Source organism: Mustela nigripes, chromosome X (genome assembly GCF_022355385.1).
Source record: "Mustela nigripes isolate SB6536 chromosome X, MUSNIG.SB6536, whole genome shotgun sequence".
NCBI classification, from domain to species: Eukaryota; Metazoa; Chordata; class Mammalia; order Carnivora; family Mustelidae; genus Mustela; species Mustela nigripes.
This window is the reverse complement of record NC_081575.1, coordinates 26,636,763-26,654,421: the sequence shown is the minus strand read 5'-3', so window position 1 is coordinate 26,654,421 and position 17,659 is coordinate 26,636,763. Positions and strand designations below refer to the sequence as shown.

Here is a 17,659-nt window from a genome sequence, read left to right as displayed (position 1 = left end):
AAGAGTCACACACCCCATCAACTGAGCCAGCCTGACACCCCTGTAAGTTTCTTTTATAGTTCCTCTCAATTATAGTTTTGTGTATTTTGAGAATACGTAATTATGTGCATATGAAGTTACAAATGTTTTATCTTCCTAGTGAACACAACTTTATTTATTATGAAGTGACTATCATTTTTTGCCCAAAAAGTCCATTTTGTCTAACAATAATAATTTCCCTGGTGTATTTTTCCCACCATTTACTTTCAATCTTCCTTTGTCCTTAGGTTTTATAAGTCTCATGTGAAAAATAAGCAATAAACTGGGTTTTAATCCCATCTGAAAATCTTTGACAACTTAACAGGAACACCTAGGCCACTTGCATTTATTGAAACTCAAACATTTCAGTAATAAATCTATCACCATCTATCATCTTTCCACTTGTCCTACCAGTCTATCCTTGCCTATAAACTCATACCTGCCTTTGAATTCCCCTTTTTCTGATCAAGTTTCCATGTTCTGTTTGTAATATCACTTTTCAACTTTAAATCTTGAATGGCTCTCTAGTCCAAACAAGAAAAAATTGAAACTCCTTACTATGGCACTTAAGGCCCTGCAAAGTTTAGCCCCAATCTACTTCTCCATCTTCATTGCCACACATACTACCCTAGGCTCCAACCACTTTGAGCTTCCTTCCCCTAAGGTGGTAATGAAGCCCCTTCAACCTTCCTGCCTTTATACTCAGTTAATTCTACCTATAAAACCTCCCACCTTTAGAGCCAGGCCATTACCATCTCATCTACCAACATCTCAGTTCAACATCACTAGTTTGAAAAAGCCATCCAAAATCCGCCCCCCCCAGATAGACATAGTCACTATCTATCCTGGGCCCCCACTGCACTTTGTGAATACCTCCAATATAGCAGTTACTACATAATGAAAAATGTTTTCTTCATCCGAACTATGACTGCTTCCAAGGTAGAGAGTAAGTTTTATTCAACTCTGTAACCATAGTACATGAGAGACAAGGAAGTCAGAAAGTGATTTCTAAAGACAGTGAAGATGATGTTGGCTTTGGACAGGTTTAAGTCCATAGATATCCTAATGTACAACCAAACATAATGGGAATTTCTATACTACAAATCTAGTTTTTTCGAACTGACAGGCTAAACTGTTGCTAAACTGGAAGTCATCAATCACAATCACATATACACTCTTCCAAATCCTGGATCCAGCAATAAAAGCACAATATTAGTCATTTACTACCCAGTAAAAACATAAGAAATTCCATTAAAAATATACAGAGTTCTCATTCTCTTGAATGCCTAAAATTAACATTTTGGGGAGAAGGAAAAAGTATCTAGGTAATCCCATATTTCTGATAATTTGCATGTAACAGAGAAGTCTAAAATCACATTGGTTAGAACTTGGCCTCTCTCCCCATGAGATATACCTTGCTGACGATTAAGAACTTTAACTTCATATTCAACCTCAAACTCTGTAAGAGTGACACAGGGTATTTCATTTCCATAGTTTGTCAAAGAATTAAATTCACTCACTTCATAACACATAACACAAAGCAATAATGCATTAGTGCTTCAAAAATTGTAACTTGAGAGCCTGAGCAACCTTGAAGTGCTATTTGGCTGCCTCTTCCTACCCCTGGGATGGACAACCAAATATTCTTAGCGGCCCACTTGACTTACATGTACATAAAGATCATCTAAATCAATAAGATTAAACTGTAGAAGTACTGCAGCAACTCTGTATAAAGAAGAAGGAGTCTCTCCATTTGGTTCCTTGAAAAACAAAAAATAAGTTTCTATTTAGTGCATAAAGTAAAACTAAAATCATAGACTTTACCTACCAATAATCAAGAACAATTTCATCAAATAACTAGATCAACAATAAGCTTCTTTGCTCTTTCTGTTCATACATGACATCTGAACTAAGGACAAAGATAATTAGGTCAACATCCCTTTTGACACTGGAACATTTTCTGATGAACACAAAGTACAAAAATGTACACATTTTACAGTGCATGCTAATACTTTTACAGTGCATGTTAATATTTCAACAAAATCTGAAAATCAAAGAGAGTAAGTGAGATTTTATACTGCATAATACTTAGTTTTGACTTTTGTTTCTATATATATTTTCTTAACTTGCTTTTTCAAGTAGTTCTCAGTGTAGATGCAAACAACAATGACAAATTTGGAAGTGCTGAACTATCTGTGTCTACTTTATAGTTTTCTCCTTATTCTTTTACTTCTTAGATTTTGTACTAAATATATCTGCTTATCAACTGATTTCCCCCTTCAAAACAGGAGTCTATCTATATTACATATGGATAAATCAACATCTTAAAATACAGAATGGCCAATTCCAGTGGACCCTTCACAGAAACAGAAGGATCTTTGAATGCTATCAAGAAGATTTCCCCTAATGGAAGACTAAAATCACGACAACTGGCAATTACTAAATGGCCAAATGCAAATAAAAAGCTAACAGTGGTAATATGTTATGTTCTGCTTTAACTCAACACTGAAAACAAGATCTTTGTAAGGTTCCCCACAATTGTGATAGGTGTTATAGCTGTAACACACAAAGCTAACCAAACTAATGGATATCCTATAAAGAAGCCATTGTTAACTGTATTTTTTAAGATAAGTAAGTCTTCCACTTCACAATAGTTTAAACAGCTATTCAGTATCAAAACATTTTTCCCATAAAAACAAATGGTAGTCAGGGTCTCAGAGCAAACCCACAAAAGCTTACTATCTGACTCAAATCCACCAGGCACACTCTTATTATTCCCATTATCTCCATTTCAATAGGTTTACCACAAGAAGCCCCTGACTCCCAGGCCAATCAACTCCCATACTCTTCACATTGCCCTGCACGATCCCTGTTCTGTCCTAACACACCTTTCTGCGCTCTTGAAAAAGTTCCATGGAGAGGCCCCTGGGTGGCTCAGCAGGTTAAAGCCTCTGCCTTCAGCCCAGGTCATGATCCCAGGGTCCTGGGATCGAGGCCCGCATCGGGCTCTCTGCTCAATGCAGAGCCTGCTTCTCTCTCTCTCTGCCTGCCTCTCTGCCTACTTGTATTCTCTGTCAAATAAACAAATAAAATCTTTAAAAAAAAAAAAAGTTCCATGGAATCCTCTGGAATTCATAAACCATCCTCAGCAAAACCCTTTACATATCCTGAACTTCTCCTCTAACTGTTCCCTTCATTTTCCTGCTCAAACAGAGGACTCCCTAGGAACACCACTCTCACTGTAACCCAGTCAAGTGGTGGCTCTTTTCCTCACAACCCTCACACTACTAGGCCTGAAGGTGGAGTATGAGTCATCTTTGCTTTTTATAGTTGTTTTCAGACTGTTGTCCCACCACCCACCCCTAATGCCCACCCAGCTTTTAATTTCCAATCGCTCCCTATCCCTCAGTATTGCTAGGATCTAGTTTCATTCCATTGTAGTCAAAGAAGATATTTTGTAGGATTTCAATGTTTTAAATTTTTTGAAATGTTTTGTGGTCTAAGAGTCTATCCTGGAGAATATCCCATTGCACACTTGAGAAGAATATGTAATGTGTTGCTAGCTACTGTTCTGTATGTCTGTTAAGTCTAATTGGTTTATAGGATGTACAAGACCTCTATTTCCTTTTGTCTAGTTATTCTAACCATTAATGAGAGTGGGGTATGGAAATGTCCAAAAATTATTGCAGAACTATTTCCCCATGCAATCCTATTAGTATATGCTTCATATAGTTTGAGGCTGTGTTTGGTGCACATGTGTTTATAAACGTCTTATCTTCATGGGTTGACACTTTTTATCAAAATATAATGTCCTTTTCTGTCTGTTGTAAAAATTTTTTCTTAAAGTCTATTTTGTCTGATTTTAGAAGAGCCACCCTAGCTCTCTCATGGATACTATTTGCATAGGATTTTCCACTTTGAACATATTTCTATCTTTGGATATAAAAGTAAGTTTCTTATAGGTAACATAGAGTTGAATCATGTTTTATATATTCTGCCAGACCACCTTTTGATTACAAATTTTGATTCATTTACATTTAAAGTAATACCTGACAAGGAAGGACTTCTGACACTTTTTTGTTTTCTATAGGTCTTATATTTTTTTTGTTCCTCATTTCTTCCATTACTGTGCCTTCTTTTGCGTTTGTATGTTTTTTTTCCTGCAGTGTAGCCTTTTTGTTCCCTTCTTTCCTTTTCTGTTTTTTAGTTATTTTCCTAGTGGTTACCCTGGGTATTTCAAGTGATTTTTTTTTTTTTTTTAAAGATTTTCTTTCTTTCTTTGTCAGAGAGAGCAAGGGCACAAGCAGGCAGAATGGCAGGCAGAGGCAGAGAGAGAAGCAGGCTCCCTGCCAAGCAAGGAGCCCAATGCAGGACTCGATCCCAGGACCCTAAGGATCATGTCCCAACCCAAAGGCGGTGGCTCAACCAACTGAGCCATCCAGGCGTTCCACAAGTGGTATTTTAAACATCATAATCTAGTTTGAACTAATACCAATTTAGCTATAATAGTATACAAAAACTCTGGACCTATACACCTCAATCCCTCCCCCTTTTATATTACATTGTTTACCAATTAGATTTATAATTAGTTTTATTAGTCTTTTAAATCATGTAAGTGAAGAGGAGGAGATATAAACCAAAAAAAAAAATACAGTATTATTGGGTTTTTTATTTACCTATATAGTTACCTTTACCAGTGTTCTGTATTTTTTCATATGGCTTCAAGTTATTATCTAGTGTCCTTTTATTTCAACCTGAAAGACTTTCTTTAGCATTTCTTGTAAGTTAAGTCTACCAGCAATGAATTCCCCCAACTTTTGTTTATCTTGACATGTCATGAACTCCCATTTTTGAACGATAGTTTTACTGGATACAGATTCTTTACTGACAGTTTTATTCCTTCAGCAGCTTATATATGCCATCCCACTGCCTTCTGAAGAGAAATCACCTGTTAATCTTATTGAGGCTCGTTTATATGCAATAGGTGACATCTGTTTTGCTGCTTTCAAAATTTTCCTTGTCTTTGGTTTTCAACAATCTGAGTATAATATTCTTGGTGTGACTCTCTTTGAGCTTATCCACTGTTTATGGAGCTTCTTAGATGTATAGATTCATACCTTTTGTCAAATTTGGGAAGTTTTCAACCTTCTTTTTTTTCGAACATACTTCTGTCCCTTTCTCTCTCCTCTGCTTCTAGGAGTCTAATGTACATACTGGTATTGGATAGTGTCCTATAGTCTCTCAGACTTTGTCATTTTTCTTCGTTTCTCTTTCTGCTCCTCATACTGGATAACCTCAATTGGCTCATCATATTGGCTGATTGTTTCTTCAGCCTTCTCAAATCTGTTGGTGTAACCCTCTAGAGAATTTTTCATTTCAGTTATCATACTTTTTGACTCCAGAATGTTTAGTTCCTTTTTTTTATAACTTCTATTCTTTTTTTGATATTCTGTCTAGTCTCCTTTAGCTCTTTGCCCATGGTCTCATACAGATCATAAACATATTTAGAACTGGTGATTTAAATTATCTACTAAGTCCATCACCTGGACTTACTCAGGGATAGTTTCTATTTTTTTGTGAATGAGTCATACTTTGTTTCATTGCATACCTCACTAACACTTGTTGAAAATTGGGTATTTTGAATATTATGTGGCACTCTGAAAATCAAATTCTGCCCCATTTGGGGGGTTTGTTGATGCTCACTGTGGGTTATTATTGTTTGCTTGTTTAGTGACATTTTGTAAAGTCTGTATTATTGTCATGTTAGCCACTGAAATCTGTGTTCTGTCACCATAGTGGTTAGCTAATGTTTTGAGTTTTCTTAAGGCCTGAAGCCAAAAAAAAAAAAAAAGAAGAAAAAAGGGAAAAAAAAAAAAAACCACTCTGCCAGTGTTTGCATACTAGGCATGCCTCAACACTTGGCCAGGTCATTCACAATTCCATCTTAGTCTTCATTTCCTGCTTGTGCAGAGCCTGAAGGCCAGCCAGAGGAAAAAGCCTAAGATCTTCTCAGTCCTTTCCTGAGTAAGTATCCAGTTCTGGGCATAAGCAGGCCTTTTGTTCCAATTCCCTGGTACATGTTATTCCCCTATATTAACTCCTTATCCATCTTCTTTCTTCCCAGGCTTTCAGTCTTTCTATTGCTCGTCTAACCATTATCTCTTGCTCTAGGCTGCTAAAGCCAGTAGTTGTGCCTTTAAATCCTTTTGGCAAATGCCACCCCAGATCTGGAGATGCTCCTAGTAAGGCAAATCAAAAACAGGCCCTTGCACAAGTCCTTAAGGGAACAGCCAGAAAAGGTTGCAACCCACAATTCTTTATGTCCTCTGGCATTAGCAATCTACACTAGGAGTGCAGGCTTCTATCTTCATAGCCATCATCGATCTGGGCATAAGGGATAATAGGCAGGCAATTTATAGCATCACAGTGCTCTCTTGCCCAAAGCAGCAGATTCTTTCTTCACCCAGCCTTTCCTTGACTGTTTTAAGTTTTTTACTAAATTCCACAGTTCTGTAAAAGTTGATTGACAGTTTTTTGCCAGTTCATTAGTTGCTTTTATGGAGGGACAGCACTCTGGAGTTCCCTACTCTGCCATTTTCAGTCATGTCTTACTGTTGCCATTTATGGACTCCTGGGTCACTGCCCATCATTTAGTAATGATCTTATAGCTTCTGATTCACTGTCACTCTGTCCAACTCTATTGCTTTCTTAATTTTTGGAGATTTTCATATATACATAGGTGATATTTCCATCATGCTGGCCTCTTGGCTCCTGGAACTCCTCTCTTCCAAAGATCTTCTCCTCTACCCCATCTCAGCCATTCACTCCATTTCCTAAACTTTAATATTACCAATACCTACAACCCCTCCAAAATGTTCATGTATCTACCCTCACAGAGAACCTTAATCCTGCTAGACAGTCATACTCTTTCTCTCATTCATTCTCCTACTCATCTACATAACTATTTCCTACCTTCTTTCCTAACCTCTCCTAACCTCCAATACCTCCTCTCTCAGCTGATGACCTTATTTTCTATTTCAGCAAGGAAACTGGAGCAATCAACAAAATTTCTACAAACTCTCACCCTCACATCCATCTACCTACCAACAGCTGTACCTACATTTGCTGAACCTTTTCAATTATTATTCTAGATGAACTCTCTATACTCCCATTTAAAGTCATTCCATCCACTTAAGCCATAAACTCCATCCTCTCTGTCCAAGAACATTACTCCAATAACTCTCTCCTCTCTCTCATACATCACCAGTTTTGTGCCTTTCTACTCAATCATTCCCATGAACATATTAATGTGTTCTCTCTTCCATCTTGAAAAAATCATCTCTCTTGAGCTCACTTCCACTGGCAGCTACCTTTGTGTCTCTTTGTAACAACTGCTTTAGAGTCGTCTACCCTATCTCCAGTTTACTCTCCCCATTCTCTTAACACCACCCCAACTTTAAAAAATGGCTAGTTTTACCCTCCCTGATGATAAATCCAATGACCAAATATTAGTCCTTATCTTAAATGACCTATCAGAGGCATTTAATGAAGCTCATCATTCCTTCTTCCATTTAGCTTCCAAGATGCTACATCTTCTTTATTGTCCTCTTACCTTATGCATTACTTCTATATCTCCTTTGCTGATTCCTCCTCTTCTCCAGGCCTTTAACATTGGAATGCCAAGGCTCAGCCCTTGGTTCTCTTCTCTTGTCTGTCTAGACCCAACTCTTGGTGATTTCATTTAGTATCACAACTTTAAATATCATCTACATGCTTCTGATATCTACATTTCTATTTCTAACCCAGTCCTTTCTCCTGAATACCAGATCTATACATCCAGTTATTTACTCAACATCTCACTTGGATATCTAAGACATCTCAAACTTAAAATATGCAAAACTGGAATTCCTGACTCCTACCCACAGTACACCAAACCCATTCCACTTGAAATTTACTCTATCTCATTTGATAATAACACCATCCTTTTAGCTGCTCAGTACAAAAAAAAAGTTAGAAATAGCCCCAACTCTACTCTCTCACATTCTGTATCTAATCAATCAACAAATTGGCTCCACCTTCAAAATATATTCAGAAGCTCATCAACTTCTACTGCTACCTTAACCATATTGATTCTTTGATAACCTCAGTCAAAATAAACATATACACAATACCTTCCATCTCTCTTTTCTCTCTCTCTCATACACACATACTGCTCATGTCACCATTTGAGGCAGCTACTAAAGTCTGATCAAAAAACATTGGTCTCCTTGTTGTTTTCCAACACATCAGGCATGCTCACACCTTAAGGTCTTTGCGTTGGCTGCTCTCTTTGCATAGGGCCTCTTCCCCAGATATCTGCAGAGTTTAAACCTCACATCTTCATTTCATTGCTTAAATTTATCTTTTCAATGAGGTATACTCTTACTATTCCATGTAAAATTGCAACCTATTTCTCTAGCACTCCCATTCTTCCTTACCCTGCTCTACATTTTTTTTGCCCCATCTCACTGATCACCTTCTAATATACTATATAATTTACCTCAAATATAGGCAAGAATTTCTATTTGTTTACAGATGTAGCCCCAGCATCCAGAACATTACCTGGCACATAAGAAGTACTTGATCAATACTTTTTTCTTCAAATATTTTTTTAAGTAATCTCTATAGCCAAAGCAGGGCTCAAACTCACAACCTGAGAGTTTCATGCTCCACCAACTCAGCCAGCCAGGTGCCCCACTGATCAGTATTTTTTTTTCCCCAAAAGCAGGCTCCATGCCCGGCATGGCACACAGTGCAGGGCTTGAACTCATGACCCTGAGATCAAAATCTGAGCTGAGATCAAGAGTTGGATGCTTAACTGACTGATCCACCCAGGTGCCCCTGATTAATATCTCTTAAGTGAGTGAATTTAAGCTATAATAATGCCTAGCCACAATACCACTAGTACTACTATAGTCATGTTCTGAATCCAGAAATCAAGGGGCTATGATATGGGTAACAGTCATCATCTCGTTTCTCTTTCCTGTGGCAAGACAACGCTAGCCTTTTGGTATCCTGACACATTCTAGTACTCCTTTCTTTCTGTCCTTTGTCCTAATCCTCATGCTGTCCCTAAGCCCTCTATTATAGCCATCCCTGTTAGGGAAATCAAGCAGATGTGCCTGACAAATTTTCCAAAGTCTGCTTTCAAAGTGCTTACATCCCCTGCCACTCTTCCAAGTCAAAACATCCAGTATAGCCAATCCCGGGTTGAAAATAGGATAAAATCACTCTCACTGACTTCATGGCATAAATAATCAGCTTTGCCTAGAAATCCTAGCATTAAGGGGAAAAAAAGAAGCCTGTTTATCCAAATAATTCCCAACCAGTGAAAATCTGAGTTGTGGACAAGAGGAATGAACATTTTCAGAAAGTGATGAAAAGAGGGGAGGGTGGAGTAAGGCAAGGGACCGATACAAAAGGGTGACAACATACGCCTAGGAGCCAATTCCCAGGCTTAGGTGCCCTAAGCAGTTCTTCATTTTCATGGTTGTCCTCACTTTACCTCTCAGACCACAAATTATTGAAAATCTCTGACATTTCTTCCTCTACCCTCAGTGGTCCTTAAGACTACAGATTTTTATAAGATAGTTCAGGCAACAGAAACAAAGGAATGGTGTTACATAGAGCAATATGAGGGCTACTCTTTCCGATAATAGGTTATTTCTAAATCAAATGTTTCTTGACTGGGTATTTCTTATATAAGAAAAGGGCTAATCTATTGAAAAAAAAGGATTATTCCAACACTGTCAAACCCCCAGGGATATTTTAATTTAGCTCAAAAGTGTTACCATTATGAGGAATATTTTCATATAAAAATTTTTAAATTCTGAAACTTTCAACTAATAAAGCTTGTTGTTATACAGTAAGTCACCATTATTCACTGTAATATGCCCTGAAACCTACAGTCTCCAAAGCCATATCCTATATTCTAATTAATTAAACCCAAGTTAAATTTCAGCTACCTTGTCACTTTAGCAGTTGGCTTCATGTTCTCAAACCCAAAGCAATCATGGTACCTCCTAAGATATGATAAATATTTCAACTTCTCTTTCCTTGTACTAAGAGTAGACTCCCTGACTATTGGCAGGAACAGGGAAAGCTGCCATGACTAATGTTTGAACAAAGAATAAGTACTCTTGCCTAAAAACCCTGCCATATGTCTTGTTTGGTATCAAAATGCTACATGAAGTTCTGATCTGATTTCTCTTCTGGAAAGTCCCAGAAAATGGAAAATAAAAAATAAGCAGAGGCAATAGGTGGTATTACTTGAGAATCCTAAAAGAAATTGTCTTAATATCCTGAATTTGAACTCCGAGGACAGGAAAAGACCTTCTTTACCAGAGTATACTCAGTGCCTAGCAAAACAACAGCATATCATAAACATCCCATAAATGAGTATTTCTTTTTTTCTTAAAGATTTTTTTTATTTGACAGAGAGAGACACAGCGAGAGAGAGAACACAGCAGGGGGAGTGGGAGAGGGAGAAGCAGGCCTCCCGCTGAGCAGGGAGCCCAATGTGGGGCTCAATCCCAGAACCCTGGGATCATAACTCCAGCTGAAGGCAGACACCCAATGACTGAGCCACCCAGGCGCCCCCATAAATGATTATTTCTTGACTAAGTATCCCAGACAGGTAGACAAATCAGGAATGCTCTACCAAAAGGACAATAGAGGCCTTCTTACATTAAAATCCTCCATGATATCATGAAAGCTATCTTCCTAAAAACGCAGATCACTCATTTACAATTAGTGAGCATTTACTATAGGCTAAATTAATTCAGAAAAATTGGTAAAATATAGACCCCACCCTAACTGGCTCACAATCTGGTGAAGGACACAGATATAGTTTATGCTACTATAACCTGGTAAGTGCTATAAGTCTGTGTCAAGTTTTATAAGAACAGAGATTAAGTGCCAGAAGTCTGTGTCAAGTTTTCTGAGGATAGAGATTAAGAAATAACTAATTCCACATGGGTAAAGTGCCAGCAAGACTTTACAGAGCAAGTAAACTTAATCTTAAAGAATTAATAGGAGTCCTTGAGATGAAGAAAAGACAAGTGAAAGGGTTGAGTAAGAAAAGTTTTCTAGTTATAAGGAACTGCATATAAATAGAGGTCTATATATACCAGTGTCTATACCTAACTTTAGGAAATGGCTAGTAATTTAATATGACTAGAATATTAAATCTGAGGGGGAAAAAAACCAGTAAAGATGAGGCTGGAAATAAAGAATGGGGATAGACTGTGAAGAGCCTTTTCTGCCACATTTAGAAGTTTGAATTTTATCCTGCAAAGGTTTTTAGAGCAGTGTGTCAATTGGATCTCTTTTAGAATATAAGAGAAGTAATAATATGAAAGATAGACTGAAAGAGAAATAATCAGAAGCACAGACTTGCTAGATAACTACTATAGTGATTTAAGTGAAAAATAATGTAAAAAACATCTCAAGAGTTTATCCACGTCCTTAAAAAAATTCCCATAGTCATTGCCTGTATACTAAAATTCTAATTCAACACGGTATTTAAGGCCCTTGACAATCCAGAGTGTGCCCACCTTTCCAAATTCACTTCCTGTTCTTTCTTTTCCCTCTGTCTTACAATCCAGCCACACCAGACTATGTACCATTTCTTCAATCGGTTAAATACATTCATAGTGCCATGTCTTCACTCATGTTATTTGTTATTGCTAAACAGACAATTCTCAACAAGCTCCTACTCATCCTTCAAGGACTAAAAAGAGTTATATCTATAAAGTTTTCCCTGATTCCATCTCTCCCAAAGCAAAAATTTATTATGCCTTGCTCTAGGCTTTCACATCATATCATTCATACTACTAAAACAGTTCTTATCATACAGCATTGTTAGCTATCCATTTATCTACCTGCTTTGCTAGAATGGATGAACTGAAACAAATCATTTACAAATAAAATTCAAATTAAGTTATACATACAAAACCATGTGATTTATCAATGTCTGTATATATATATACACATATATATGTATACACATACACACACACACACACACACACACACACACACATTTTTTTTTTTACCTGGTAAAACTTGAATTTGAACCCAAGAATATGACACAGTGTTTGCGGTTCACACATACTCATGTAAGACTCTAATAAAGATATAAAGAAGTCATCATGTTCTGGCCTGCATTCAAACACTTCTAAAATGACATCCAAAACTCTATTGGGATCCAGATTAAAGCATCCTGCAACAGATGAGATATACATAAATTCAAAAATGATTATATATCATTTTTTAATTAAATCATTAATTTTCAGGGACAACTTATATAACAAGATAGAAATATTTTTAAAAACAACTTGCTTTACAAGTTTGCTTTCCCTGCATCAGAGGATAACCTTTATAATTTTCAAAATGATCAAGTCCACTCCCGACATTTTACAGATGAGAAATAGGACTTCCCCAGGATTACAAAGTGGGTTAATAACAAAACTGGGGCTGGAGCCCAGGACCTGCAACACACAATCAAGTAAACTTTCTTCTATGACACACTCTCAGGTCTTGACTACTCAGGCTAATTAAAAGAGATCCACATTTTTAATTCTCAGGAAAATATGACAATCAAACAATCCATTTACAAGTTAGGCAACTAAAGGGTTTTCTTTAATGTTTTAAGAAGCATTTGGAATGTCAGTAAACAGTTAAAAGTTCAGGTTCATAAATTCAGAACATCATTTTTAGAATCATTTCATAGTTTTTCTTATATATACAACAAAACTATAAAATATAACTGCACTACTGATTTGTATCTATGGTTTTTGGCAGCATTCTAAAGAGAAAACAAGTATACTACTGATACTGAAGAGATGAAAGAACACCAAGGAGAAGGGGACATAACCAAAGAATGTAGATAATACAAGCAAAGAGAGGAGGAAAACAATCCAGGCAGAGCCAGAAAAGAAAACAAAAACAGCACTGAATAGGTCCTGATGGCTACTTACCCTTGCTAATCTCTTGGAGTAAGCTCAAAAGGGCCAATGGAACACAAGCATGGGGAGCAGCAGGCAGAGGGAGAAGCAGGCTCCCCATTGAGCAAGGAGCCTGACTTGTAGAAAATTGTATCTCTGTCTTTCTATTTTTTTTTAAAGATTTTATTAATTTGTCAGAGAGAGAGGGAGCGAGCACATGCAGACAGAGTGGCAGGAAGAGACAGGGAGAGAAGCAGGCTCCCTGATGAGCACGGAGCCCGATGTGGGACTTGATCCCAGGACGCTGGGATCATGACCTGAGCTGAAGGCAGCCGCTTAACCAACTGAGCCACCCAGGCGTCCCTCTGTGGGACTTGGTCCCAGGACCCTGGGATCATGACCCGAGCCAAAGGCAGACACTTAACCAAATGAACCACTCAGGTGTCCCAGCCACCCTATTCTTAATACATTATTAATTCCATTTGCATCCAGCTTCACCATAATTTTATTATAGTGCAGTCCTATCATATGTGCATTTAATTTATGAGAATGCAACCATTTGCACACAACAAAAAAAGGCGAAATAAATTTAAATACAGAAGTTCCACCCACCATTCCTCTCAATAAAATGTATGCTTATAACCCTGAGCACAAAATATCAAGCCGCTATCCCCTCAGTTTTTATCAACTCTCATATGCCTTGCACATCAACCTGAATGGAACTCTATTTTAAATTACATATTTTTCATTAAACATAGCACCTCCATGCAAGCTAGCCACCTCATTGGGGCAAACAAATATTCATTTATTCTAATGCTGGAGGAAGAAAAAACAACTGTGTTAAACTTTAAAATGTTAGTTCTGAACACTGTATTTTATACATGACCTAAAGAGATTTTTGAAAGAAATTTCTTACATAACCTATTATAAGAGATTTCAAGAGTTACTTCTATTAACTCTACACTTAGTTACACTAAATGCTATAAACTAGTATCTGATTCATAGTATCCGAACAATCACTTGGAAAACCAAACTCTCCAAATGTAAGGAGTATTTCTTGCCTCTTTTTATGAAATCCAAAGTTAAGAATACATTTTCTATTTCTCATACTAAAGGGAAAAAAGACTAACACAGTAATGATGTCTTACTGAAAAGAGTTCCAAATTTTTACATATTCTCCAAAGAAATATTTACCTAAAGTTCTGAGAAGAAAACTTCTAAATATTTTCACCACTATACCCCCCAAAAGTATGGCCTATGAATAAAGAAGTGACTCCAAAATAGCAAATGGATTTTTTTAAAGATTTATTTATGAGAGAGAGAGAGAGAAAGCATGGAGGGGGAGGGTCAGAGGGAGAAGCAAACTCCCTGCTGAGCAGGGAGCCCAATCCCGGGACTCCAGGATCAAGACCTTAGCCAAAGGTAGTCAGTCGCTTAACCAACTGAGCCACCCAGGCACCCCCTGCAAATGGAATTTTTAAAGGCTGTTGGTGGAAATATAAAATGTCAAATGGCACTACTTTGTAAAACTGGCAATTTCCTTAAAAATTCAACTTATAACTCTGTTTATATGACCCAGCCATTTCATTCTTAAGTATTTTTTTCATTCCTAAGTATTTACCCAAGAGAAATGTCTATGTTCATACAAAGACTTGTACAAATGTCTTTATTAAACAACTTTCTTTATAATAGTACACACTCAAATGTCTACCAGCATGTAAATGGATAAACTGTATTACACTGTAACTGTAGTATATACAGTAGACTATTACTCAGAAATAACAAGGAAAGAACTAATAATAGAAGCAAAAACATGGATGAATCACAAAATAATTATGCTGAATGAAAAAAGCCAGACCAAAAAAGAATACTCATTATATGATTCCATTTATAAAAGAATTCTAAAAAATGGAAACTAATCTATAGTGACAGAAAATAGACCAGTGGTTGCCTTCACAGAGTGAAGGAAGATGAAACGCAAAGGGGCAAGAAGAAATTTAGGGCAAGGGGACAATGGTAAATGTGCATTATCTAGACTGTGATGATGTTTTCACAGATGCATACATAACTCAAACTGTACACTTGAAATATACAGTTTATTTATGTCAAGTATGCCTCAACAAAACTGAAAAAAATACCTCCAAATTCTCCAGCTTTGTAACTGCTCTCCTAATTTACTAAATATAAAAATCCAATCACCAAAAAAAAATACTCTATCATAGATGACAAAAGATCCATTAAATATAATTTTGAAAAAATTGCTGGTTTGTAATTACCCATCAAGCTACAACTAGAACAACATGTTACATGGGAATGCTGTGCTTCATTCACATTGTTTTAAAGTTTCTTTTCTTTTCAAGATTTTATTATTTATGAGAGAGTATGTGTGAAAGAGAAAAAGCACGAGCAGGGTGAGGGGTAGAGCAGGGGAGCCTGATGCAGGACTTAATGCCAGGACTTCAGGATCATGACCTGAGCCAAGGGCAGATGCTTAACCAACTGAGCCACCCAGGCACCCCTAAAATTTATATTTTCAATGTGCTACAGTGCGAACCACCTTCATTATGTTTTGTTTTGTTTTTTTTAACAGTATTACTGCATCAAGGCTATTCTATCAGTGATCTGCACTGTCAACTACCAGTTTCTTTCTAGGTGCAATTTAAGGCAGTAATCTAAAAGAGAAGATATGTACTTTTTTAACATTTTATTTATTTATTTGTCAAAGAGATAGAGCACAGGCAGGCAGAGGCAGAGGGAGAAGCAGGCTCCCTGTGGAGCAAGGAACACGATGTGGGACTCGATCCCAGGACGCTGGGATCATGACCTGAGCCAAAGGCAGCCACTTAACCAACTGAGCCACCCAGGCATCCTGAAGATATGTACTTTTATTTATAACAGATATCAACCTTTGCATCTTTCACAACAGAAAAACTGGCTTATGAATATTCTATTGAGTGTCTCAAGTTTAGGACAACCAACTAGAATGACCTTTGCTCCATAAGATGGAAAAAGTAACCAAACCATAGATTCAGAAAATGATTTTTAAAACCTTAAAGATCTGCTAGGTAACAGTTAAACTATTTCATACAGAATAAGACTGTAGAAATAACCAGTAAGCTTGGAATTTCTAAAATTTTTTTTTTCTAATGGCAGCTATGGCAGAACCTAAGCACTCTTGTGCTCAACCATCTTAGAAAGGCTTTCATCTAGCCCAAACATCAAAAGTCATGTGATCTTGAAAAAGATCATAAGCCAAGTTCCCTACCTCTATCACCAGCTACATTAGAGATATATACACACATATAATGCCTTTATGTCTTCTGAGGAACAAACAGGGAACCATACTTGAAGGAAACAAGTGGAAAAATAAAAAAGTGGCTGTAATGGCCACAGATGCATTTAAATAATTTAAATTATATTTAAGTAATATAATTTATATATATTTAAATAATTGAAATTTCATTTAAATAAACATTAAATAACCACCTGATATGTGCCAGATGCTTGTGATATGAAGATTAATAAAATGCCTAAAAGAGAGTTTACACTTTTTGGATGACACGTCTTTTTAGAAATGCGTTGAAAAAATGAAGTTCTCCAAAAGATAGACAAGATGACACTAGTCATTATTAAAGCAAGTGATTGCAACTAGAAGCAAAAAAAAAAAAAAAAAACCTGATTAAACTGACAATGGCTGTTGGAGGAATATGATGTGCCAAACGGAGATTCCTAACAGAAACAAAAATCCCAAGGTAATATTGTAAACATGCCTGGGAGAGATGTTCAACCTGTACACTTCAGACAAGGAAACAGAATAACTTCAAACACCACGTTCCAGACAGAAAGGACATAGAAAAACCATGTTTTAGGGGCACCTGGATGGCTCAGTGGATTAAGCTTCTGCCTTCAGCTCAGGTCATGATCTCAGGGTCCTGGGATCGAGCCCCACATCGGGCCCTCTGCTCAGCAGGGAACCTGCTTCCTCCTCTCTTTTCCTGCCTCTCTGCCTGCTTATGATCTCTGTCTGTCAAATAAATAAATAAAATCTTTTTTTAAAAAAACATGTTTTAAACAAAAGGATATAATCTGGCATCTAGAATTACTTTAGAAACAGGCTATGCTGTAATCTGAATGCTTCTGCCCCTCCCACCAAAAATTCTTCTATGGAAATTCTAATCCCCAATGTGATATTTCAGAAGTGGGGCCTTTGAGAGGTGATTAGGTCACAAGAGCAGAGCCCTCATGAATGAGATTAATGCGCTTAAAAAAGAGCTCCCCTGCCCCTTCCACCATGTGAGGATACAACAAGAAGTCAGAAGTCTGCAACCTAGAGGAGGCCTTCACCAAGAACCCAACCATGTCGGCACCCAGATTTGGGGATTTCAAGCCTCGAGAACTGTGAGAGATACATTTCTGTCATTTATAAGCTACCCAGTCTGTGGTAACATATTATAGCAGTCCAAATGGACTAAAACAGGCTAATAAAAACCTATGTTAGATTACATCTAATAAATAGTATTTGCAAAGAACTGTGCATCTCAAGGAAAGAACCAGAAAACAAAGATGCATTATAAAAGTATAATTATAAGAAAAAAAAAATCTATGTTTGAGAACACCAACTGCTGTCTTCTTTTTCATAGCAGGAAAAAACTTCT

At 37.1% G+C, this 17,659-nt stretch overlaps 1 protein-coding gene across 11 annotated transcripts in view; it reads right to left on the bottom strand.

Annotated features, from left to right (window-relative positions):
- Positions 1-17,659, bottom strand: part of THOC2 (THO complex subunit 2) — a 113,265-nt gene that overhangs the window by 58,342 nt on the left and 37,264 nt on the right. For all 11 annotated transcript variants that reach the window (XR_009401407.1, XM_059385820.1, XM_059385824.1 and 8 more), the window contains exons 8-9: positions 12,114-12,280; positions 1,686-1,778 (exon numbers count right to left, since the gene is read on the bottom strand). Coding sequence is in view for 10 of the 11 variants with exons in the window: in XM_059385820.1 (XP_059241803.1) it covers positions 1,686-1,778; positions 12,114-12,280 (260 nt within the window). In the remaining variant the exon portion in view is untranslated. The remainder of the gene's footprint in view (positions 1-1,685; positions 1,779-12,113; positions 12,281-17,659) is intronic.